At 37.9% G+C, this 27,517-nt stretch overlaps 1 protein-coding gene across 2 annotated transcripts in view; it reads left to right on the top strand.

The window, feature by feature from the left end:
* ZYG11B (zyg-11 family member B, cell cycle regulator) overlaps nt 1-25,555 on the top strand; it is a 75,408-nt gene extending 49,853 nt beyond the window's left edge. For both annotated transcript variants that reach the window (XM_081087141.1, XM_081087142.1), the window contains exons 4-14: nt 119-259; nt 3,709-3,885; nt 6,895-6,959; nt 12,680-12,779; nt 13,004-13,054; nt 15,695-15,856; nt 15,962-16,009; nt 18,125-18,322; nt 18,457-18,509; nt 20,015-20,112; nt 23,230-25,555. In XM_081087141.1, the coding sequence (XP_080943267.1) occupies nt 119-259; nt 3,709-3,885; nt 6,895-6,959; nt 12,680-12,779; nt 13,004-13,054; nt 15,695-15,856; nt 15,962-16,009; nt 18,125-18,322; nt 18,457-18,509; nt 20,015-20,112; nt 23,230-23,420 (1,284 nt within the window). In that variant the 3' untranslated portion in view covers nt 23,421-25,555. The remainder of the gene's footprint in view (nt 1-118; nt 260-3,708; nt 3,886-6,894; nt 6,960-12,679; nt 12,780-13,003; nt 13,055-15,694; nt 15,857-15,961; nt 16,010-18,124; nt 18,323-18,456; nt 18,510-20,014; nt 20,113-23,229) is intronic.
* Nucleotides 25,556-27,517: the final 1,962 nt, after the last annotated feature.

Below are 27,517 nucleotides of genomic sequence, written 5' to 3'. Positions count from 1 at the left end.
GATTTGTTTTAAGCCTTACATAGCTATCCTGGATGCCATCTATACGAATAATATTTGGATAGAGAAAGTTAGAGGGTTGAGAAGAACCTAAAAGCTAATTTTCTGGCTCTGTTCAAAGGTGTCTGGAGAAGCCAACGAAACTCAGATTGCAGAGGCATTGAAGCGGTACAGTGAACGAGCATTCTTTGTCCGGGAAGCTCTATTTCACCTTTTTAGTCTGACTCATGTGATGGAAAAAACAAAGCCAGAAATTTTAAAGGTAAGAATAAGAAACTGCATGTGAAAAATTTGAAATGATCTGCCTGGATAGATGTTGGTTTTGTAAAGAAAACTAGTGAAAATATGCATTTAGCCTTTGACTCTTTTTTGTAATAGGATTAATGATGCATGACTTCAGTTATTAGCAGTAAATGAGAAAGAGGAAAGATAATTGCATAATGTTTTTGAAATTATATAGCAGTCTCATTAAGTAGTATGAATGCCTTCCAGATGATATTTAACTACCTAAAACCAGTGACCAGTGTGATACTGTCTCACCAGTTGTAGTAGAAAATGGAAGTATATGACTTGAATCAGGACACTGCAATAGGTATTAGCCCTGTATAGCTTTCAGATAGGCTCTTTTTAGAAATACAACATTGGAATTCCAATGCCATTTATAAACCTCCTGTGCTTTCCATGCCATTTATAAACCTCCTGTGCCATTTATAAACCTCCTCCTGTGCTTTCATAACTAAGCCATGTTATTTTAACCAAGACAGCTTTTAAAGGGCAAGTAAGGAAGATTCTTAATTTTGTTGATTGCTTAGGGCAGTGTTTGTTAGAATGTGGTCTTTGTCTACCAGAAGTCTGGTGTATTGCTTATTTTAAAAAGCAGATTTGTGAACCCCACCCCAAGAAATTTAGATTCAATAGGGGAATCTGCAAGGGAAGTGATGGGAAGAGATTAACCAAAGAATTTATACATATCCCATCCACACAGACAATAGGGAGGTGAAGGCCTGGGGAGGGAAGGGGAACAGGGAAGAGGTGATCAATGGGGAAAAATGGGAACATCTGTAATACTTTCAACAATAAAGATAAATTTTAAAAAAGATAATCCTCATACACATTCATTTTTGAAACCAGTGAGTATAGGAGTATATTGTATTTGTTATCTCATTTAGTGGGCACCACAGTCCCAACTGATAAGTTGTACCTTCTATTTTATAGATTGTGTAACTGAGGGTCTGTGAGGTTTAATAACAGTAAGTTAGTGGCACAACCAGAAATGACTTAACCTTCAGGAATCTTAAATTTTGAGAATGGGGTGCATGAATAGGAACAAGTACATTTCAGACCCTAGGATATTATCCCCAATACCTATCACCTGCTCCATACATACCAGAGGATATTGGCACTTGGCATATGCCTTATCTATTTTTTTTTAGGACCAAAGGACTAGATCTCTAGTCCTGATCTGAAATATTTACTCATTCATTCATTCATTCAATTCATTCATCAGCGAATGATAAAGAAAAAAATATAGGCAGTTATTTTAAGAGGTTTTGCTACAATGGAGAGCAAAGGAAAAAAGGTGGTAGTTGGCTGAGGAAATGGGTGACAAACTAGCTTTATATGATGATATGAATGACCTAGTACAGAATTTTAAAAAATATATTTTTATTTATTTTAGAGAGAGAGAAACATCAATGTGAAAGTGAAACATGGATCTGTTGCCTCCCATACACAACCCGACCGGGGATCAAACCTGTAACCTGGGTATGTGCCCTGACCAGGAATCAAACCAGTGACCTTTCGGTACAAGGGACGGCACTTAACCAATTGATCCACACTGGCCAGGGCATTTACTGCAGAATTTTAAAATGGTGTAAAAGTGAGAGGGGAGAACAGCTGAAATAATATCCTTGAGTAGACAAGAAAGGAAGGATCTAGGACATAATGGAGAGAATACCTTTCAACAGGAGCCCACAAAAATCATTTATGGTAACAGGCAGGAAGGCAGCATGTGTATAGGCTGGTTAGAGCAGTGATGGCGAACCTTTTGAGCGCAGCGTATCAGCATTTTGAAAAACCCTAACTTAACTCTGGTGCCATGTCACATATAGAAATTTTTTGATATTTGCAACCATAGTAAAAGACTTATATTTTTGATATATTTTTTATATATTTAAGTGCCATTTAACAAAGAAAAATCAACCAAAAAAATGAGTTCGTGTGTCACCTCTGACACGCGTGTCATAGGTTCGCCATCACTGGGTTAGAGGGTACTGTGTAGTGAGAATCTGAAATTCCTTTCTGATTCCTTCAGTTTTCTCCATGTGGTTGGAAGCAAGGTCTTCAGATGATATGGATAATGAGGAGTAGGAAGGATTTGTTGGGGGGTTGATTAGAGAGGGAAAGTTAGAAAATAGTTATCAAGGCCAGAAGGAAGTGAATGGATTTTATTGTGCTCTAACTTTAACAGCATTCTCAAGGAACTGAATGTTGGAATTTGAAAGTGGCTTGAAGTGACCTCTGAAAATGATTTGCTATTCACTTGACCTAGAAAACCCTACAAAATCAAGGTTCAAATCTTTGTGTTCCCTTTAAGAACACTCATGAAATTGTCCAGGCCATCAAGGGTATGCAGGCCACCAAGTATTTGAAAGATGTTACTGTACAGAAGCAAATGTGTGCCATTCTGTCTTTAGAATGGTGGAGTTGGTAGGTTTGCCCAGGCCATAGAGTGGGGGAGGATGCAGGGTCAGTGGCTAAAAAGAGTGCTGAATTTTTCCTGCACGTGCTTAAAAGTGCAGAGAGCAATGCTAAACTTCGGGGTTTAGACGTAGGTTCTCTAGTCATTGAGCACATCCAGGTGAACAAAGCTTAAGAAGCGGCACAGAATTTACAAAGTTTGTGGACAGATTAACCCATAGATGAGCTCTCCCTCCCACATTTAGATGATCCTTACTAAAAAAGAGCAGAGCCAAAACCGGTTTGGCTCGGTGGATAGAGCATCCGCCTGCGGACTGAAGGGTCCCAGGTTCGGTTCCGGTCAAGGGCATGTACCTTGGTTGTGGGCACATCCCCAGTAGGAGGTGTGCAGGAGGCAGCTGGTCGATGTTTCTCTCTCATCGATGTTTCTAACTTTCTATCCCTCTCCCTTCCTCTCTGTAAAAAATCAATAAAAATATATTTTAAAAAAAGAGCAGATTGTTCTTAAACCAGAAGAGGAAGTTACATGAAAAAAAAAGATATCCCAGAAGAAACTGAAGAAACAAAAACTATGGCCAGGGAGTAAATTCAGCATAAAATAAATGCTAATAAAAATAAAAGTAGGAGAAAAAAAAAAGAAAGTGAAGTCTACTGACATATCACCCTGATGTGCCCAGTCTCATCTGAAAGTAGTTTGCCTCTGCTTTACTCTATTTAAGCCATTAAGAATTTATTGTGTTAACCATATAACAGATACTATAGTAGGTCTTGGATACACAAAGATAAATTACCTGAATAAAAAAGATTTACTAGTGTTACAGAAAAATTTCTGGACATGAACCAGGTTCACAGAAACTAAGTATTAGTGAGCAACTGCTATGTCCTAGGCTCTTTGCACATGAGAACAAAAAAGATACTTAAGATATTTTAGAAATTATTATATATTAACACTAATGTTGCTGTGTGAAGAGAGCTTGGATTTATAAGGTGGACTAATTTTTTTTTTTCCAGCTTGTGGTCACTGGGATGAGAAACCACCCTATGAATTTACCAGTGCAACTTGCTGCAAGCGCCTGTGTATTTAATTTAACCAAGCAGGATCTTGCTGTAGGAATGCCTGTCCGACTTCTGGCTGATGTGACCCATTTGCTGCTGAAAGCTATGGAACATTTTCCTAATCACCAGCAGGTAAGCATATGGGAATCTGCATTCAAGTAGTCCTTTTAGTGTCTCCTACCTCCATATAGTTCAATTTAATAGACCAAGGGTGGAAATTCTAATGCCTTTAGATGCTGTAAAGTAATAAATTTGTGGTATGACTGATTGTAAGACAACAGAGAAGTAGAAAACTAAAGTGTGCATTCCCTGCCTAAATAGTATTTAAATCCAAATGTTCAGGGAAATAGTGTAAGCCATATAAAACTCATTTTCAACCTAGATCTTGAGTCTAGCCATAGAGCATCTATCTGTTCTGGGCCATATACTATTAAGTACTGGGATACAGAAATGAATAAGACAAGGATTTTCTATTTCTAGCAGTATGCCAGACTATATAACCTAGCCAGATGACAACTCAGGAACTCTTGCCATTTGCAACAGCATGGATGGAACTGGAGAGCATTATGCTAAGTGAAATTAGCCAGTCAGAGAAAGATAAATACCGCATGATCTCACTCATTTGTGGAATATAGAGAACAACATAGACTGATGAACAGGGACAGATCCAAAGACAGAGAAACAGCAATCAGACTATCAATCCCCAGAGGGAAAGTAGGGGAGGGTGCGGGTAAGGGGAAGAGACCAACCAAAGGACTTGTATGCATGCATATAAGCCAAACCAATGGACGTGGACAACAGGGGAATGAGAACATGAGTGGCGGGGGGGAGGTTGGGGGTTAATGGGGGGATGAGGACACATTTGTAATACCTTAACCAATAAAGAAAGATAAAAAACAAAAAATAAAATACTGCTTAGATTATATACATATACATATACATATCTATATAGATATAGATATATAAATCCTCACTTGAGGCTGTGTTTTTATTGATTTTATTTTTTCTTTATCTATATAACTAGAGGCCCGGTGCACAAAAATTTGTGCACTGGGGGCGGGGTGGGAGGTCCCTCAGTCCAGCCTGCCCCCTCTCAGTCCAGGAGCCCTCAGAGGATGTCCTACTGACTGCTTAGGCCCGCTCCCAGGCCTCCCTCTGCGGGAGGCAACTGGGCTGATCAGAGGAAGGCGCCGCCTCCATCACTCTGCTGCTGCTGCTGCTGCTGCCACTGCCAGCTACTGCAGCTGCCAAGGTGTTTTCATCAACATGGAGTCTGGTCCCTTCACCATGAAAAAATGACAACTTTCTTTAGGCATTTTCAAGCTGTCTCTTTCATAGGATATGACCTTTCTTTCTTTCTTTCTTTCTTTCTTTCTTTCTTTCTTTCTTCCTTCCTTCCTTCCTTCCTTTCTTTCTTTCTTTCTTTCTTTCATCTTCACCTGAGGATATTTTTCCATTGATTTTCAGAGAGCATGGAAGAGAGAGGGAAAGACAGAGAGAAACATCAATGTGAAAGAGACACTTCAATTGCTTGCCTCCTGCAGGACCCCTGACCTGGACCCTGGCCAGGGAGGAGCTTGCAACCTAGGTACATGTCTTTGACCAGAATCCAACCCAGACCCTGCAGTCCACAGGCCCAGGCTCTATCCACTGAGCCAAACCAGCTAGGGCAGGATATGATATTTCTTAGCCCCTCCAGCAGCAGACCTTCATTTTTTCCTCCAGGAATGAGGTGGAAAAACCCTAGATCACCTTCTTGGATTCTTATTACCCAAGTTACCAAGAACACTGCAGGTGGCATACAGGGAACTTAGCCAATGAGTGGTCAGAAAGGTGTTTCCTCTGCAGCTCATGTGCTGCGGCTGGCGGGCCCTGTTCTCTCCGGGCCTCCGCACAGCCACGGCAGCAGGCAGGCCCTGTTCTCTCTGGGCCTGCACCAGCCGTGGCTTGCTTCACTGCACACACAGTCCCCTCCCACTCACGTGCACTCGCAGCCTCCTCCTGAGCAGTCGTGACATTATGGCATTCCGGACAATTTGCATATTACCTCTTTATATATATATATAATTTTTTATTGATTTCAGAAAGGGAGAGGGAGAAAGAAACATCAATGATGAACACTAGCTGGTTTGGCTCAGTGGATAGAGAGCATCAGCCTGCGGAGTGTAGGGTCTTAGATTCGATTTCGGTCAGTAGCACATGCCTGGGTTGTGGGCTTGATTCCCAGTAAGGGGCGTGTAGGAGGCAGCCAATCAGTGATTCTCTTTTGTCGTTAATGTTTTTATCTCTCTCTCTCCCTCTCCCTTCCTCTCTGAAATCAATATAAATATGTTAAAAAAAGAAAAAGAAAAAAGAAAAGAAACATCAGTGATGGGAGAGAATCATTGAATGGCTTCCTCCTGTTGGGGATCAAGCCTGCAACCCTGGCATGTGCTCTGACCAGGTATCAAACCATGACCTCCTGGTTCAGCCAGTGAAACACACCAGCTGGACTGTTTTTATTGATTTTAGAGAGAGATAGGGAGAAACATTGATGTGAGAGAGTCACTGATCAATCTGTTGCCTCCTGTACTCGCCCTGATCATGAATTGAACCCACAGCCTTTCAGTGAATGGGACGATGCTCCAACCAACTGAGCCACCCAGCCAGGGCTTAAATTATATTTTTAACTCTTAAAATTTAGCAGTGAGTTGGCAAGTTAGTAAAAAATATGTCCAAAACCAAGTAAAAATGGCATCCCACATTGGTGAGTGGATCATTAAAGCCAGCTTCCCTCAAACCAGATAAACTTTGGGCTTTGTTTTTCATGGGCCCTGGAGGCCAGGTAGACAGAAGACAAAACGGGACCCACCTAAAGTCTACCAGAACAGAGGGAAATTAGCTGGAATTATCCTACTTCTTATCCTATTTGTCATCTAAAGGAAAAGAAAAAAAAAATGTGCTGGTAAACTTATATGTGTCCAGTGGAAGTCATTATTTCAACAGTAGGTGCCAAAATAAAGGTTGTAAAATAAATGGGGTTTCATCAGTCTTCTTCTGTTTTTTGTTTTGTTTTGTTTTTTAATATAGAGGCTACTCCTGTTTAAAAAATAACAAAGCAACATTTTATTAATGATTTTTTTTCTCCCTTTGGTTCTTTAGTTGCAAAAGAATTGCCTCCTTTCACTTTGCAGTGACCGGATCCTTCAAGATGTTCCATTTAACAGGCAAGTAATAGTCCTAAAACTTAAAATGGGACAAAACAGAGTTTTAGAAATCTGTCTTGAGTAATTTCTTTTTTTGTTTGTTAATATATTTTTATTGATTTCAGAGAGGAAGGGAGAGGGAGAGAGAGATAGAAACATCAATGATGAGAGAGAATCATTGATTGGCTGCCTCCTGCACGCCCCACACTGGAGATAAGTCAGGCCTGCAACCCAGATATATGCCCTGACCAGGAATCAAACCATGACCTCCTAGTTCATAGGTTGACGCTCAACCACTGAGCTACACCAGCCAAGTCTTAGGTAATTTCGTACCAATTATATCCCTGGTGTACAATTAATCAAATAGATGGGATTAAATGTTGTCTTACAGAATGTTAAATCCACTTTCTCTAGTTCAGTGTCTTGATATTCATGATAGCAGATGGGCCCCTGTTTTCATAGCCCTTTGCTTAAGAATTTGTATTGATTATAGTTTAAAAAATATCCACACAATAATGTAGGCTAAAGAAACTGAGGCACATAGAGATTCAGTGTCTTGCCCATGGTTTTGTGACTAGTAATTACCAGACTAGAAGTCATCTAGTTTTAGTTCAATGTTCTTTTCTCTGAATCATACCTCTTATTATTAGTTATTTGATATTGAATTATAGAAGAAACTTTTTAAGAAGAAACTTTTAAGCAGAGGTTAAAGGAAGACTAGATTCCAATAAGTAAAAAGGGTTCTTTTGTTTTCTAAGATGCTATAATTTGGGAGCTAAAAGAGATTTTTTTCATTTTACTATTTTATAATTTTTAATGATGATATTTTGAAAAAGAAATTTATACTGAAATGTATATTTCTCCAGCAGCAATTTTACTGTGATTTATTTTGTTAACAGTACACTGTTATCTGGCATGGCTGAGGAATGAGGTGTTCCATTTACTATTTAAAATACGTAGTTTGAAATATATATAGTAGATTACTAATTTTATTTTATAGCCAGTGCACTCTACTAGAATTGAACTTCTTTGTGGTTAGAGACTGTGATTGATTTATCTCTGTCTCTAGTGCTTAAGTGGATGTTTAATGGATGGAAGGATGAATGAATGAGTATAATAGAAAACAGAATTTTTCATAGAAGAAGTAACAGAATGAATTGGGCCCCCAAACAAGGAGGGAAAGATTCCATCTGATTAGTAATCATTAAAGATTTCATGTTAGTGATGGCATTTGAGGTAATAAAGATAACTAACATGTATGAAGCACTGGAATCCCAAGGCACTGTGCTGTGTTTTTCATATGCTTATTCAGTCCTTACATCAGTCCTGTGAAATGATTAGTCTTGTAATCTTCATTTTACAGATGAGGAAACAGAGGCACACAGAGGTTTAGTAACTTGCTCAAGGTGATAAGATAGTAAGTAGCAGAATTTAGATTGAAATCCAGACTGACTGAGAGCCTGTACTTTTTATGCCATGCTATATGCTTTAAAGATGAAGCTAGTTGAGTTGATTATTTTATGTTTTGGGAACTGTACAAATAAAGGCACAGAGGAAGTCAATAATACTAGTAAAAAAATAACCTTTATCAAAAGCGTGGTGTGTGTCAATTCTGTACTGTCTTAAGCTTGATATGTGATATCATTTAATCCTCATGACAGTCCTGTAGAATAGATCTTATTATTTTACTAGAGGCCCGATGCATAAAATTAGTGCAAGAGTAGGCCTTCCTTCCCCCGGCTACTGGCACCGGCTTTCCTCGCAGCCCCAGCTTTGTCCAAAAGGTCATCTGGAAGGATGTCCGGAAGGACATCTGGTCTAATTAGCATATTATGCTTTTATTATTATAGATAGATGAGAATATTGAAGTTCAGAGAGATTAAGGGACTTGCTCAGGGTCCCAAAGTTAATAAGTGGTAGAAGGTGATATTTGAGTCCAGACTGACTCCAAAGTTTATAATGTTTCTGTTACTCCTCACCCAAGGATATTTTTCCATTGATTTTTTTTTTTTTTTTTTTAGAGAGAGTAGAAGGGAGGGGGAGAGACACAGAGAGAGAAACATTGATGTGAGAGAGACACATCGATGGGTTGCCTTCCACACAAACTTCAACCAGGGCCAGAGATTGAACCTGTAACCGAGGCACCTGCCCTTGACAAGAATCAAACCCGGAACTCTTCAGTCCACAGGCAGATGCTCTATCCACTGAGCAAAACCAGCTAGGGCCTATGATGTTTTGAATGACTTAATGCATCACCTCACATGAAAAAGTAAAAATAGAACTAGAATTTAAACCAAAAAATCCAAAGAACTTCAGGCCATATTACCTCATAACTGTGGGTATGTTTGGAGGACTAATGAGCAGTCTACTTTGCAGTAAGAATATGGTAGGCAGGAAAAAAGATTTTAATGTATGGGCCCATTGCTAGAATCATAAAATACTAACTACAAGAGTGACATCATACCTAAGTCCTCTTACAGATTTATTTATTACAATTGTGTAGGCAGAAATTGAAGGGAACGCAATGGAGGGAGACAGGGGCCCATTAGGAATCTATTGCCAGCTTATATAAAGAAAACAAAAACACTAATTTGAAAAGACACATGCACCCTTATGTTCATTGCAGCATTACTAGTAATACTCAAGATATGGAAGCAACCTAGATATCTATCAGTAAATTAATAAAGAAAATGTAGTATCTATGTATCTATCTATCTATCTATCTCCACCTACCTATCTATTTAATGGAATAGTATCCTCCTATATACTAGTAATAAAAGGCTAATATGCAAATTGTCCCTTTGACCTGGAGTTCGGCCAGGGGGCAAGCCGGCTGGTCAACCGCCCACGGCCCCTCCCCCTAGCTGGCCCAGCCCGATCAGCCCTGATCGGGCCGGGCTGACTGGACCTCACCTGTGCATGAATTCATGCACCAGGCCTCTAGTTCAGAAATAAAAAAATGAAATATTGCCATTTATGACAACATGGATGGACCTAGAGTATATTATGCTAAGTGAAAGAAGTCTGACAGAAAAGACAAATACCATATGATTTCACTTATGTGTGGAATCTAAAAGAACAAAATAAATGAACAAAAGAAAACAGAAGGACTCATAGATACAGAGAACAAACTGAGGGTTGCCAGATGAGAGGGAAGTTGGAGGGCTACATGAAAAAAGTGAAGGGATTAAGAGGTCCAAATTGGTAATTACAAAACAGTCATGGGGATGTGAAGTACAGCATAGGAAATGTAATCAATAATCCTCTATACCAGGGGTCCTCAAACTACGGCCCGTGGGCCACATGCACATACAAATATTGTATTTGTTCCCATTTTGTTTTTTTACTTCAAAATAAGATATGTGCAATGTGCATAGGAATTTGTTCATAGTTTTTTTTTAAACTATAGTCCGGCCCTCCAACGGCCTGAGGGACAGTGAACTGGCCCCCTGTTTAAAAAGTTTGAGGTCCCCTGCTCTATACTAATAAAAGATTAATATGCTAATTAGACCAGGAGACCTTCCGGAGACCTTCCAGATGTCCTTCTGGACAAAGCCAGGGGCGTGGCCAGCCTGCAAACGGCCCTCAGTCTCTCGCCCAGGCTGGCCATGCCTCCCAGCAGGGACCCCCACCCCAATGGGGGCATGGCTAGCCTGCAAACAGCCATCAGCCCCTAGCTCAGGCTGGCCCCACCCCCAGCAAAGACCCCCCACCCTCACCCGTGCACCAAGCCTCTATCTATGCCAGGGGTGGGCAAACTTTTTGACTGGAGGGCCACAATGGGTTCTTAAACTGGACCGGAGGGCTGGAACAAAAGCATGGATGGAGTGTTTGTGTGAACTAATATAAATTCAAAGTAAAGATCATTACATAAAAGGGTACGGTCTTTTTTTTTTTTTTTTAGTTTTATTCATTTCAAATGGGCCAGATCCGGCCCGCGGGCCATAGTTTGCCCACGGCTGATCTATACTAATAAAATGGTAATATGCTAATTAGACCGGACGTCCTTCCGGACTAAGCCATGGTGGTGGGGCCAAGGCAGAGGCAGTTAGGGTGATCAAGCCAGCAGGCAAGCAGGCGGTTAAGAGCCAGCGTCCCAAATTGCGAGAGGGATGTCCGATTGCCGGTTTAGGCTCGATCCCACAAGGGTCCTGGATTAGAGAGGGTGCAGGCCAGGCTGAGGGACACCCCCCTTCCTGCACAAATTTTGTGCACCGAGACTCTAGCATATAATGAAAGCCCAGTGACCAAATGGTGGAATGACCAGAACAGCCGGTCAGCCAGTCGCTATGATGCACACTGACCACCATGGAGCAGACGCTCAATGCAGGAGCTGTCCCCTGGTGGTCAGTGCACTACCACAGTGGGAGTGCTGCTTACAAGGATGAGAGGCTGCTCCCGCTGCGAACCCCAGGCCGACGGGCAGGAACCCAGGCTGCAATCATCGCCTCCTCGCCCCAGGCTCCTCCTCCTCACTCCCTGCTGCCTCCTCTGGATGCCTGCAGGTTGTGCAGTGCTGCTGCCAGGCTCAAAGAGCTAACCCCAGAGGCTAGGAGGCAGGTTCGTGGCTGCTGCAGGACTGAGAACTACTCTACCGCCTCTCAGTGGTATTGTCCCTGTTCCCGCCCCGATCGAGTCCCCTGGAGAGGCAGATGCTCCGGCTCCATAGAAGATGCTGGTCCACAGCTGCTTGGCTGGTCCACAGAAGGGCAGGTCCACAGCTGCTTGGCTGATCAGAATGAGCGGCACTCCCACAGTGGGCTGATCCACGCAGGCCAGCCCCCCCCACAAATCCTGTGCACTGGGCCTCTAGTAGTATAATAACTATGTATAGTGTCAGGTGGGTATTAGAATTATTGGAAGGATCTCTTTGTAAATTATATAAATGTCTAACCACTGTGCTGTACACCTGAAACTAATATAAAATAATACTGAATGTCATCTGTAATTGAAAAATAAAATAAAATGTAATAAAATAAAAATAGTTTTTAAAGAAAGAATGAAATCTTGCCATTTGTGACAACATAGATGGACCTAGATCAGTGATGGCGAACCTATGACACGCATGTCAGAGGTGACATGCAAACTCATTTTTTTGGTTGATTTTCTTTGTTAAATGGCATTTAAATATATAAAATAAATATCAAAAATATAAGTCTTTGTTTTACTATGGTTGCAAATATCAAAAAATTTCTATATGTGACACGGCACCAGAGTTAAGTTAGGGTTTTTCAAAATGCTGACACGCCGAGCTCAAAAGGTTCGCCACACTGACCTAGATGGTATTATGCTCAGTGTAGTAAGTCAGACAGAAAAAGACAAATACCACGTAATGTCACTTATATTTGGAATCTGAAAAATATAAAATAACCCGAACACTACTCTGTCTCTAGCACCGAGAACAATGTTTGGCATAAGAGGGGTTCAATACATGTTTGTAAGTGAATGAATTACTGTTGTGCTAGCTACTGTGAGGAACCCAGAAAATACTTATTACTACATTATTGAAATCACTACAGAATAGAAATGTGCTGTAATTTTAGAAGATGAATGCCCAGTAGTTTTGACTCTTATTTCATTACAAAGTGTTGTCAGAATTAATATTGCGGTACTGTCTCCAGAACACTAAGTATCATTATTATTCTCTGTTAATTAAGAGGAATTATCAGTTTCCAGCTGGGACTCTGAAATTGTGCCTGCCCCTCCAGAATTAGTTCATGAACCCATTTGTGTGTTTTCAGGTTTGAAGCAGCTAAGCTTGTCATGCAGTGGCTCTGCAATCATGAGGATCAAAACATGCAAAGGATGGCAGTTGCTATCATTTCCATTCTGGCTGCCAAGGTACCTGAACTCGTGTTTCCCTTATAGTTATTATTTTCCCCAAATCCAAAAGCCACAAAGGTTAGTAAGCCTCTCTGCCAGCCTGCTTATTCACGCTTGCAATTCAAAATTGCAAAATTCCAGGTTGATCAAAGACTTTACTCTGACCTTAGCCTGCTATAGTGACTGATAATACATTCACACTAGTGGGTTCTTGGACATTTATTTTGTCTGCTTGCTTGCAGCTTTCTACAGAACAAACTGCACAGCTTGGTGCTGAGCTCTTCATTGTGAGGGTAAGTGTTATCTCCTCTATGCAGAGCACTAGACAGTTTTCATTTTCATTGTTTTCAGGCAGTGTTGTGTATGTATCTTCTGATACTTTATATTTTTTTGATACTTTATATTTTAAAAATTATTTTTCTTTCTTCTAAATGAGTGTATTAATTTCTTTTTATAGAGGCAGCTTTACTCCTTAACAGAGATGGAAAGAGCCCTGAACTATAAGAGTCAGATGACCTAGGATCTCATTTGTAAATTCATTTTGTGAATTTAGAAAAATTGCCTGAACTATTAGTGTATATATAAGACTTAAGATCTTACCGAGTTCTAAAATTCTGTGATTTTGATACATTTATGAAGAAAATGTAAAGATGATTATAGGCATAAGATTGTGCTAGCCCTTGCTGGTTTGGATCAGTGGATAGAGCATTGGCCTATGGACTGAAGGGTCCCGGGTTTGATTCCAGTCAAGGGCACATGCCTGGGTTGCGGGCTTGATCCCCAGTAGGGGGCGTGCAAGAGGCAGCTGATCAGTGATTCTCATCATTGATGTTTCTATCTCTCTCTCCCTCTCCCTTCCTCTCTGAAATCAATAAAATATATTTAAAAAAATATTTAAGATTATGCTAGATGATTTGGGGAAGAATATAATTTAAATAGTTCATGTATTATTTTGCTTGCTTACACAGTTGAGAAAATAATATAATGAACAGTGAAAAGTTAAAAACCTTTAAAGAGAATAAATATGAATAGTGTCTTAGGGAGAACTGGAGGAAAAATGTCCATTTTGGGGCTTCCTGTTATAAGCCTGGCATGAGGTGTCTGAACAACCATAGTAGATAGAAAAGTCAAGTGAGAGACTCCTTTTTTCTATGACATAAATTATGTATGAAATGACAAAGTAAATCATTCATTTGATAGGTAATTATACAATACTCATCACCTACCACCTTAAAATGTTAGGGATTCACACTGAATTATATTTCTAATATCTTCCCATAAGAAATTCACAGTATAGAAAATAGCTATGTAGAGGTAGTTGTAATGCAATCTAATAAGTATAATAATAAAGATATGAATGAAATAAGTAACATAAAAAGAAGGCTGTAGTGGTAAATGGAAAGTGTATGCATTCTTAAATTGACATATCTAGGTTTATTCCTAATTCTGTTATTTATTAGTGGTGCGATTTGGGGCAAGTCACATACATTTTCTTAAGGGTGGTAAAAAATACTTTATACAGTTATTATGAAGATTAAATGAAAAGGAAAAAAGAGTAATTGAAGGAATATATGCTAAGTGCTAGATGATAGAATATATATTGTTAAGTGGAAATGATGCTGATTTTATTTATTTTTACTATATTCAGAATGGCATTTTAATTATAAATAAGGCTTTTCATTGCTATATATGTCTCAGTACTTTTAGATGGAGATATATTCAAAGATTTTAAGGAAATAGCCCCCTCATATGCTTTGGGGGAAAATTAAGCTTAGCTTAAGCAGGAATTAGCAGAAATTAATAGTAGTAGTAGTAGTAGTAGTAATGATAGCTTTTTTTTTCCTTTTAATTATCACCTACAATTTACAAATGAGGAAACAAAGAATTGGCAAACAAGTTTACACAGTTAATCAGATGCAGAGAGATTATTATATTTAAGCTCAGGTAACCTGATTCTGATGCCAAACTCTTAGCCTCTATGCTATTAATTTAAATAATTGCACAGAAGTGTTTGTGTTTCTTAAATATTTTTCCTGAACTGTATGTAACTTGGAGTGTTTATTAATGTTTTCTTGTATCTGTTTTAGCAAAGCTGTCTCTTCCTTCCAAAAGTGTAATGTATAAATGGAATTGTGGATGCTTTATGTAGTGTTAAAATATTTAACTTGCAAACTTTAAATTTCAGAGGTTAAAGCTATGACAGATAATATATAAGTGGAATTTCAAAGTTATTATCTTATTTAAATCCAGTATAGACTTAATTTTTTCCTGCACCTCTGTTTTCTTTTTTAAAATGTATCTTTATTGTTGAAAATATTACAGATAGTCCCCTTTTCTCCCCCTTGACCTCCTCCTCCCGGAAATCCAATGTAGGCTTTAATTCCCTTACTATTATATTTAGTTTGTCCTTTCTTTTTTTTCTTAAAACTTGAAGATAGAATTAGTTCTTCCATTTCTTACTTTCTCATACTAAGTTGACTATGATCAAATTTAATACCCCTCAGACTGAATTTCTTCTCCTGAAAAATGGGGATAGCACTACTACAATTTAGGATATAATTTGCTGATGCTAAATAAATGTTTGCTTCATTCTCCCCTTCACCTTTTATATGCCAGGATCTGAAATGAGTATATGTTGTCACTCATAGGGTAAGATAGTTGGTCCCAAGGTTTAATCATTTTGCTTTTCATTTTATTTAGAGGTGATTAGACTATAGATGCCAACAGAATAATATAGAAGTATTTGTGAAGTTCCTATACTTTTTTCTTGTTGGGGGAATAGTCTGGTCTAGGAGGCTGTTTGTTATAATTATAAAAACCTTTATAGGAAGTGTCTTAAGCCATGAGACTAAACCTAATGGACTTTTAGTTATTGCCACTAATAATTGTAATAATTCAATAATGAGAAATTAATTCTATTTTCCTTCTTTTAGCAACTTCTTCAAATAGTGAAGCAGAAAACCAATCAAAATTCGGTGGATACGACTTTGAAATTTACTTTGAGTGCACTCTGGAACCTCACAGATGAATCTCCAACCACTTGCAGACACTTTATTGAAAACCAAGGGTTAGAACTCTTCATGAGGGTTCTAGAGGTTAGAATGGGAATTTAGCCTACAGTTTTGACATTTGTTGATTGATTTCAGCATTTATTATATTTGATTCTTTAGGTAGTTATAGGTTTCTCTTTCTTTTTACAGTCTTTTCCAACTGAGTCATCCATTCAACAGAAAGTTCTAGGACTTCTGGTAAGAAATAAGCATTTCCTGCTTAGTTCAAACCTATAATTATTTTCTGTCTGAGGCGATACATTGAAGTTGCTATTGTATTTATAAATACTTAATGACATTAGAAAACATATGTATTTTAACTAAGTAAAAAAGCAGTGTACAAAACTATATGTACATACTAAGATTTTCACCACATTAAAAGGAAAATATGAATTACATACTTTATATTTTTGGTATAGTACAAACTTCATGAGCATGATTTACTTTTATAATCAGAAAAAAATCTCATTTAAAAATGCCACATACAAAAAAAGAAAAAAAATGTCACTAACCTAAAGTATTTTTAGAGGCCGTGTTTGGTAATTAATAATTACTACTTAAAAGACTTCTTAACAGTCCTGGCCGGTTTGGCTCAGCGGGTAGAGCATCGGCCTGTGGACTCAAGGGTCCCAGGTTCGATTCCAGTCAAGGGCATGTACCTTGGTTGTGGGCATAAACCCAGTGGGGGGTGTGTGGGAGGCAGCTGATCGGTGTTTCTCTCTCCTCGCTGTTTCTAACTCTCTATCCCTCTCCCTGCCTCTCTGTAAAAAAAAAGACTTCTTAACAAATCATATATTCAGTAAATATATTGGATTTGGTGAAAGTGAGCCCTCTAGGATTTTGAGACAAAGATAAAAGATCAGATGTTTTATGGATCAAAGATGAAAGATCAAATGCTTTAATCTCTGCAACAGGCAAAGTGCCCATGCTGTAAAAAACATTTTAGAGCAGACCTCTGTTCTGAAGGAATTAGATCATAGGAGGCATAGATTAGTGAGTAAAAATATGTAGATTTGTGTTTGTTTTCCAGATGCAAGACTTTGAAATACTGAGCAATAAGAGATGGATTTGGGCGACAGCTGGAGCCTGGCATTTAAGAAGGACCTATCTATTCACTTAGCTATATAAAGTAGAAAATGTAAAATGATCTAAATGCCCAGTAATAGGGAAATGTTAAATAATTTAACTGGTTAGAGTGTTTTTCCAATACGTCAAGGTTGCAGGTTCAATCCTGGGTCAGAATCAACCAATGAATGCATAAAAAAATACAACAACAAATCGATGTCTCTTTCACTCTCTATCCATCTCTCCCTTCCTCTTTAAAAATCAATTAAATTTAAAAAATTGAGTTAACCTTAAAAAAAAAAAGAATGAGGATAATCTTCAGAGTAGTGAGATAAATTGGAAACCCCTGAATTGTTTCCTGTGTGAACAGAGGTCTTCCTTATGTGCTGCCAAGGGAAGCCATTACATCCCAAGTCCAGATAAAACACCTGCCTTCTGTAGGCCAGCCAGCAGACTTTAGTGGGGACCTAAGGCTATGAAATTTTTAAGGCACAAGATCGCTATATTGCTCAAACAAATGGATGCTTTTTGTCTTCATCTTATTTAGGCTCTCCACAGTATTCAGAACTACTGTTTCCTTTACCCTTTTGATATACTCACCCCTCTCTGCTTTCTAGATACCAAACTTTTCTGGTTTTCTTCCTACCTCTCTTGCTCTTGTTTTCTAAGTTGGGGTTTAACCACAGCCTTGCATGAAGGTAGGCCCCTAGTTATAAATTATAAGGGAAGACTTTTCCTTTTAGGCCAGAGAGTAGATTACAGTAGGTTTCTTTTTCATGTATCTATCCACTCTTTTATTGAGGTGTAAGACTTTGAAAGTCCTTCATTTGTATGTGAAGTCTTAGTTCCAATTTTTAGCCCTTACCTTCTGGCTTTGCATGGCTATTAAAACCCAGTTCTCCTCCCCTGCAGATTGGTGATGGCCTGTTACTGCTCTGGTTTGGTTCTGTTTGCTACATATTTGAAGGTTGCTAGCTATTATTCACCCAGCACTTCTAGATATTTTATATCAGGACATTTTTAGGTTATCTATTTAACAATTTTGCCTGAAAAGGGACTCACTGTTTATTATTTTGTTTGGAGAGGAGAGAAAAAAATCACCCATAATCCCACTGTGCTAATATAGCAACAGTCTTCAGCTATGTCCATATACAGGTACATGTTTAAATCATTTCAATCTCTGTTGTTTCTTAAAGTACAAAGGGTCATTAGGCATTTACTATATATTACTTTTAATTTTTTTTCCAGAACAATATAGCTGAAGTACAAGAATTGCATTCTGAATTAATGTGGAAGGATTTTATAGACCACATCAGTAGTCTCCTACATAGTGTGGAAGTGGAAGTCAGTTACTTTGCAGCAGGAATTATTGCCCATTTAATATCTAGAGGTGAACAAGCTTGGACATTGAGCCGTAGCCAGAGGAATTCTCTTCTGGATGATCTGGTAGGATCATTTGGTGTTTTCTGGAAGCATACACACAATATTCATAGTGGTTAAACTATCAAAGCTTCATAATGCAATAATGCAGTGCTAAATAAATATTGTAATCCCTTTTTTGTGTGTCTTGTGTCTTGCAGCATTCAGCTATTTTGAAATGGCCAACTCCAGAGTGTGAGATGGTAGCATACAGGTAATTAGCAAGATAATTAAATATTAAGACAGTAACCTAGTCATTTTGCTTGCCTAGAGGTCCTACTAAATGTGTAATTCCTATTAGGTACATAATCCCCCTACCCCCTGCCCCCAGGTATCTATCTTCCTACTGGTTTTAAAAGAAGCAAAGTATCTTTACTTTCTGCTACCTCTCATTCATCAGTCCTTCCTTTATTCCACTTCTATTGAAGACAAATGCCAGGGACTTGTTTTTTGCTCTTGAAATTTAAAGAGGAGTAAGAGATGGTGCTTGCACACAAGAACCTAGTGAGGGAGAGGGAGACCAAATGTGAATCAGATATGATTCACTATTATGCTAGTTTTGTGCATAGAAGGCTATACAATTAAAGATGAGAGTACTTAAATCTGCATTGGAAAATGGTTAAGAGTTTCCAGAGGATGTAGATTATGAGCTGAATTTTGAGAGATAATTAAGTAAGGGCATAAGATTTTAGGAACAGGAAACAGTATATTAATATAAGGAGTTCCAAAACAAGATTGAGAGGACTAGAAGTAGCACCAAATTAGTTTAGGGAAACAATTTATAATAATCTATTAAGGTGCATACTGGATGCCTAACTCTGCTTATGACAATTAGTTGACTTGATAGCTAATTGCTAATTACTTGAAATATTCCAGATGGCTGCATAATATTATTACAACTTATTTTTGTTGTCTACTTCATAAATGCTGATGCTGCCAACATTTATGATTCTCCCAACTTATGTCCTACCCACTTTTGGGTAGAAAACCAGTGAAAATAGAAAGGCTAACTCTAGACCTCCTTCCTGGCGTTCTATCAGTTAGTTATCAGCTAACTTTTTCTTTTCTAGGTTTTCCAGCCAAGGTCTGTTATTCTTTAAATGTGTATCTTCAAGACCAAAAAAGTACTTTTTAAAATTTCTGTGTTAGTACCTTGTTCTAGTCACCTTCCATCTTCTCTACCGAGACTTCTCAGAATATGGTCCTTTTTTCAAATGGCTAAGACAAAGGAAAGATATACTGATAGCTCATTTATATTAGTTTAAAAATAGTTGGATAAAATTTCTAGAGTGAAAAGCTCAGGAATCATTGCTTTAGGAAATGACACTAAGCCCTGGCTGGGTGGCTCAGTTGGTGGGAGCATCGTCCCATACACCAAAAATGTTGTGGGTTTGATTTCTGGTCAGGGCATATACCTTGGTTGCAGGTTCATTCCCCCCAGTCAAGGTGTGAACAGGAGGCAACCGATTGATGTTTCTCTCTTACATCCATGTTTCTCTCTCTCTCTCTCTCTCTCTCTCTCTCTCTCTCTCTCTCTCTCTCTCTCCCTCCCTCCCTCCCTCCCTCCCTCCCTCCCTCCCCCCCCCCCCAACCCCTCTTTCTCGCTCCCTTTCTTTCTAAAATAAATAAACTTATCCTCAGGTGAGGAATTTTTTAAAAAGAAAGAAAATAACACTAAGTAGAGGATGTCACTTTTCTTCTTTTCTTTTGTACTTTTAGGTCCTTTAACCCATTTTTTCCATTACTTGGCTGTTTCACAACCCCAGGCGTCCAGCTATGGGCAGTTTGGGCCATGCAACATGTCTGCAGCAAGAATCGTATGTACCAAAAAGAAACTATGTTTTTCTTTCTCAAGGAAAATTCTCCTTACATAGTAAAGCCATTTCTGAATTGTGTGTTTAAGTGATTTTTAAGGACATAGACTTTTTAAAATACTATATAAAAGAATCTTAGTTTATAAAGTACATTTATTTTTTCAGAATGAGCTTGCCAATAGTAGATACTGAATGATAATAGTGAATGAGACTTAAATTGTTCCAACATGGAATATAAAAGTTAGGAGCCACTCTAACGGATTTGGCTCAGTGGATAGAGTGTCTGCCTGCAGACTGAAGGGTCCCAGGTTTGATTCTGGTCAAGGGCACATGCCCGGGTTTCGGGCTCAATCCCCAGTAGGGGGCATGCAGGAGGCAGCAGATCAATGATTCGCATCATTGATGTTTCTATTTCTCTCTCCCTCTCCCTTTCTTTCTGAAATCAATAAAAATACATTTAAAAATAAATTAATAAAAGGGTCAAGAGAACCTAAGTTTTATTCAACAACCCAGACATTTTAAAAAATAATAGTAAAAATTAGGAGCCTACAGTGGGTTCATTTTTTGAGCAAAATGTCTTAAGGAGATCCAATATTTATGGTACATCCCAGTACCTAGTCCTCATCTACACAAAATTTCCCCATTCAAGATGTTGCTCTCTGCACCCATAGTCTGTGGAGAAGCAAGGCATTTAGATAAGGGTTTTGTTTTTTGTTTTATAAGTTTTTAGAGAGAGAGATGGGGCGGGGGGGGGAGAGAGAGATCGATCAATCAGTGGGCTGCCTCCTGCACGCACGCAAATGGGGATTGAGCCCAAAACCTGTACATGTAGGAAAGTAGGGGAGGGCGGGGGTAAGGGGAAGAGATCAACAGAAGGACTTGTATACATGTATATAAGCCAAACCAATGGACATGGACAACGGGGGGATGGGAGCACGAGTTTGTGTGTGGGGGGAGGTTGGGGGTTAAAGGGGGGGATGAGAACACATTTGTAATTCCTTAACTAATAATAAAAATAAATAAATAAATATAAAAAAAATGCTATTCACAATAAAAAAAAAAAAAAAAAAACCTGTACATGTGCCCTAACCAGGAATCAAATAGGTGACCTTTCAGTGCACAGGATGACGCTCAACCAACTGAGTCACACCAGCCAGGCCTAGATCAGGTTTGATATCTCTTTTTTAAAGATTATGAATCAACTGTTTTGTCAGTTATTTATTTTTATTTTTTTTAAAGTATATTTTATTGATTTTTTACAGAGAGGAAGGGAGAGAGACAGAGAGCCAGAAACATCGATGGGAGAGAAACATCGATCAGCTGCCTCCTGCACATCTCCCACTGGGGATGTGCCCACAACCCAGGTACATGCCCCTGACCGGAATCGAACCCGGGACCTTTCAGTCCGCAGGCTGACGTTCCATCCACCGAGCCAAACCGGTTTCGGCCAGTTATTTATTAATATAAGTTCATTCCATAAGTTACTTTAAACATTGCACAAGAAACACATGGAAACACTAATAATAAAGTGTAGTGTGTGTTTTTTTAATTAAAAATCAGGACCAACATCATCAGTCATTAGAGAACTATAAATTAAAGTCACAATGAGATACCAGTTCACACATACTAGGAAGGCTGCCTATAATCAAAATGATGGACAAGGACAAGTGTTGGCGAGAATGCGAAATAACTCTTTCACATTCTTTGCTAATGGGATGGAAAAATATATAACCACTTTAGAAAATAATTTGGTGACTTCTTCTAAAGTTAAACATACATTTAGCATTTGCCCAGCATTCCAGATATTTCCTCAAAATCAATGAAATGGAAAGTCCACCAAAAAACTTAAACAAGAATTATAACACAGGTGTATATACATTTGCAAAACTCATCAAAATGTATATTAACTTTAATTTTGTTTTATTGTGTGTAAATTATACTTTAATAAATGACTAAAACTAATAAGGCTTTAAAAGTTGTGTGTAGCCCTAACCAGTTTGGCTCAGTGGATAGAGCGTCGGCCTGGGGACTGAAAGGTCCCGGGTTCGATTCCGGTCAGGGGCATGTACCTGGGTTGTGGGCACATCCCCAGTGGGAGGTGTGCAGGAGGCAGTTGATCAATGTTTCTCTCTCATCGATGTTTCTAACTCTCTATCCCTCTCCCTTCCTCTCTGTAAAAAGTCAATAAAATATATTTTTTTAAAAAGTTGTGTGTACAAAAAATATTTTAAAATAAAAATGCAGAAATAAAATTGCATGTACAATATCAGTGCCATTAAATTTTTAAAAAACAGAAATGAGCCTTAACCGGTTTGGCTCAGTGGATAGAGCTTCGGCCTGCAGATTCAAGGGTCCCGGGTTCGATTCCGGTCAAGGGCATGTACCTTGGTTGGGGGCATATCCCAAGTAGGGGGTGTGCAGGAGGCAGCTGATCGATGTTTCTAACTCTCTATCCCTCTCCCTTCCTCTCTGTAAAAAAAAAAAATCAATAAAATATATTATTTAAACAACAACAACAAAAAACAGAAATGAGGGTGGGGGTGGAGGTACTGGTGGAGAAGGTTAAAGGACTGAGAAGTACAAATTGGCAATTATAAAAGTAGTCATGGGAATGTATAGTCATATAGGAAATACAGTCAATGATATTGTAATAACTGTATGATGTCAGATAGGTACTGGAAATATTGGGCAAACACTTTGCAAAGTGTATGATTTTCTAACCACTATGCTGTACGCCTGAAACTAAAACAAAGTAATATTGAATGTAAACTATAATTGAAAAATAAAAGAAAAGAAAAGAATATATTAAAAAACAGGAAATGCATAAAAGTGTAACAAGCACCTATCTTGTGATTTGGGGTCAAATAAATTTTCTTTTCCAGATTGTCTATGCCTTCAGGTTATGATTAAAATGTAAATGTAAATATATATGGTACCTATATTATTTATGTGTGGGAACTTGCAGTGTAGACATAACATCATTACAAAGGTATTTATCAGTCTGTAGCTTATGTTAGCGGTCAATAACAAAAGATCTAAATTTAAGTGAAAATTATTTTTTTGTGTGTGGAATAATTTTTAAGTGTTTTAAGAAAAGTTCTTTCTCTTGTTTTCTTTCAGCCTCAAGGTATTGCAGCATGTTGATTGAAGAAGGAGGATTGCAGCATTTATACAACATCAAAGAACATGAACAGACTGATCCCCATGTCCAGCAGATTGCTGTGGCCATTCTGGACACTTTAGAAAAACACATTGTGCGCCATGGGAGACCACCTCCCTGTAAAAAGCAGCCCCAGGCCAGACTAAATTGATAGCCATAGGCAATTGGATAATTGAATCACAGGAATCCTTTCTGTGATAGGTTCATTAGGATATCGTCTGTGATGTTTTGGGGTTTCCATAACAAGAGGCTTACATCAGTTTGGGATTGATGATGTACAGTACTGCCCATGTGAACAGTCTCTAATTTGTTTTGTGATTTTTAACTTATGAGGTAAGAAGGGTCTCTTCCTTCATCATTGCTTTTTAGAAAAATTTCTACATCTTTCAGTGTTTGAACTTACCTGTGCTTGAAATTCTAGTTTTATGATAAAGTTTGCACGAATCCTTAGGCCAGACTTTTCTGACCTTAAAGACCCTTTTAATCAGTTTGCAGCTTCAGATAAGCTGTTAACCTGATTTCTGAAACTGCTTCAGTTGTAAATTTTATAATGCTCTGTATAAAATGCCTTTATTCTCTGTCTGTGTACCTTTTATCAGATGCCCTCCTTAGTGTGAAAGAATGGAAATCTGAACCCTCTCCTTGGGAAAGCTACTCACTGGCTGGAGCTTGGATAGCTGGAAGAAAAATATATTAAAAAGAAAAACTATTAAGAGATAACAGAGTTTAGGAACTGGGAAAAGGTCTGGTCTTATGGTATAGTTTTTAAAGTGGAGCAGGCTATGCTTCTGGAGTCCACATCTCCTGGGGCAATGAGCAGTAGCTTCTTCATAATTATTCCTGGAAGCATGGGCTTCTGCTTCCTACACAAATTCTCTAGAAATAATCCACAGGCATCACAGTGTAAAATGTTACAGCATTCTGTGTTAAAGATTAACTCTCTGAATCGATAGGTCACATCGTTGTGAAAATGTGAATTTTTAAAATGTCTTGTTAAAACTGACCATTCTTGTCCCTCTATTTCAAAGTAATTTTGTTCAGTGGAATAGAGAGACTACACATGATGTTACCTGCTCAGTTAAAATACAAGTTTAACGACAGTAAATTTTGCCACAAGAAGTTAAATTTCTTTTGTTTCAAAATACATGTATCTTAATGTTTTTATGTTGGAGAAAGATGTCCACATTGTACTGCCAAAATGAACAAGTAGAATTAGACTGTTGTTAAATATAGTGATTCTAAGTGCAGTGCGTAAGAGAAAATACTTTTTGATTGATTATTTTTTTTATACAATTGCCTTTCCTTTAAGATACCTGTTATAGTATGGTAAAGAATCAGTTATCATTATATCAATAACAGCAGTTGGGATGCGCAAGTCACCAAAAAACTTAATTCCCATTTAAAATTTTACTTTGTGATTAAAGTTAATCACAATCTCATATGAATGCATTTTTTTCCATAGATGACCAAATGTTTTCGATAGAGATTTTAAATGGTATATTTAAATTATGGTGATTATTCAGAAGCATTTTTATTTAGAAAGGAGCCAGTTTACTAGTATGCTGATAACATTTTTGACATTCACATTTCATACCACTATTACAGTAATCATACTTGAATTATTTGGTACTCCACAGGGATGAAAATTTAAACTAACGTAGGTCTTTAAAAACCATTAAAATACAAGTAAAATTGTGTGTTAATTCTGACGTAATTGGTTTAAAAAATGTTATAGATACAGGATAAATTTGTATAGAATAAGCCTATTTCAGAGGAAATAGAAAATTCTTTTAAAATTTTCCCCTTTTTTTCTGAATTTTAATATCTAAGGCAAAATGTAGAAAATAGGACAGCCTACAGTATCTTGGAAGTTGCTACTAGCTATGTTGACCACTTCCAAGTCTCCCAGCTTGTGTAGTAAAGGGAAAGGCTATTTGTAAAAGCTTGGCTTTAAGTTTCTCTTATATTCTGTTCAAGACAGTGCATGTTCCTTCTAGGCTAATCCTAGATTTTTCCTAACAAGTTGTTTTCAGGAATGGCTAAAGATGTACAGAAAATAATAAATCTCTTCTTATACAGAATAACTTGTTGATAGATGAAGACTCAGATATTTTAATTTACTACTTTGAGCACTGGTGATGGCCAAATACCTCTGAGTCTTAAAAGCAAAATAATTGATCACTTCCCAAATATATAAAAATTGTAGTGCCTTTATTGTTGGGATGGTTCTTAAAATGGTATATCTAATTAAGGCACAGAATTGTTTCTAAGGTCTTGAATCTGGCTAAAATATTGAAATTATAAGGCATAACTGGCCTCTCTCTACAGTTAGAATCTATTAGGCCTTCCTTTCGCATTTGTATAACAGAATTTAACAGTACTTGGTGCCTTCAAGGGTTACTTCTTCAGTGGCTAAAAAGTACTATTTTAAGCACAATTAAGACTAGGATTGAACCACTCATTGCTCAAATCAAGATGCACTCAGATATTGTAAAATAACAGTACAGCAGTCCATAAGCAACAGCAAGAGATCAACAGGAAATGGAATTAGACTTTTTAGAGTATAATGATGCATGTTGGTGGTATTGTTAAGTAAAACAAGAGCAGTCTGAAATTAAAGCAAAAATTAAGCCATCTCATTTTTCCATCAAGTAAGTTTGGCTGTGACCTTTGAACTCTAAAAAAATCATTTTTTTTCCTTCTTGCATTTGAAAAAAACATAAATCAGGTAGTAATAAATGGTTATTTTACCTTCTGGCCAAGGCCTCAGTGGCTACTGACCTTAGTTGCAGATTTTAAAAATCATATCAGATCCACAATTACAGAAATTAACTTAAATATTCCTACTTCTCACTCTTGAACAGAAATTCTGTTTAGTGGCATCAATCAACTTAAGTGAATTACCCATGATTGCAATGAATCACGGTAAAGCTGCAGTGGAAATTTAATTTTTTATCTTTTGATTACAGACAGCCCAGGAATTAGAGATTCATGTGTAAAAACATTAATCCTATATATTCAGCCTACGAAGTTGCTTTTACTAAATGGAACCTTTTGAGTTGGCCCTTTTTCTCCCCATTCACTTTCATTTGGCTGTGTTTATTATTATTAATATACCATGTGTAAGATGGCATTGGGCCATCTTCGAGCGCTTTGGACCACATTTTTTAAGAATAATTTTATTGATATCAGAAGGAAAGGGAAAGGGAGAGAGAAATAGAAATATCAGTGATGAGAGAATCATTGATCGGCTGCCTCCTGCATGCCCCCTACTGGGGATCAAGCCTGCAACCCAGGCATATGCCCTTGACGGGAATTGAACCTGGGTCCCTTCAGTCCACAGGCCGATGGCTCTATCCACTGAGCAAAACCAGCTGTGGCTGGACCACATTTTAATGAAAACATTTTATTTGTTAAATTAGGGAAGGTCAGATTAAGGAATCATGGTTTTGGCTTAATATTTCCAAATGCATAGATAACATTCACCCACCGTCCCTTCCCTTCCATAGAACCATGTACTCAAGTTTGAAAAGAGGTCATGAGCAGCTGGGAAAAATTTTTTTTGGTGAAAACCTATCCCTCTGCTGCCCTCTAATGGTATGTGTATGTTCTTTGGTTATTGTGCAACTTTTATCTTGGGATAAACAGTATTATTAAAACTAACGGTATAAGTTAAAAGCACTATCACATTGTCAGTTGATGTGGGCAGTTTTATCTGCATGTTACTTACTTGGGACTTTGTGGTTAGAGCTTCAGGGTAGTAGTTTAAGACAGATTATAGAAAGATTTGCAAACTTACGGTTTCTCTCTCAAATCCATTGTAGCAGTTTCAAATGACTGTGTGGATATTGGATATTTAATCTTTACCATTTGTGCCAAATGTGTTGGCATATTTTTAATTTTTATTGTTAACTCATGAACTGATTATTTTAGGAATAATGCAAATCCAACCTTTATCCAGTGATGAGAATAGCAGTATGATGGGAACATTTGCTGAATGAGTAATTACTTTATCTTATTTTAGTATTTCAAAAGTCTTTGCATGACATGGTATATTCCTAATTATACATTCTTTGGTTTCCAGATCTTTTTAATTTTTTTGTTTTGTTTTATTCATCTTAGAGAGGAAAGAGGAAAGAGAAAAACATCAGTTTGTTGTTTCACTTATTTATGCATTTATTGATTGATTCCTGACCGGTGATCAAACCTGCAACCTTGGCATATTGGGATGATGCTCTAACCAAGTGA

The sequence above is a fragment of the Myotis nattereri genome (assembly GCF_964212035.1).
Source record: "Myotis nattereri genome assembly, chromosome: 3".
NCBI classification, from domain to species: Eukaryota; Metazoa; Chordata; class Mammalia; order Chiroptera; family Vespertilionidae; genus Myotis; species Myotis nattereri.
This window is presented reverse-complemented; position numbering and strand designations above follow the sequence as displayed.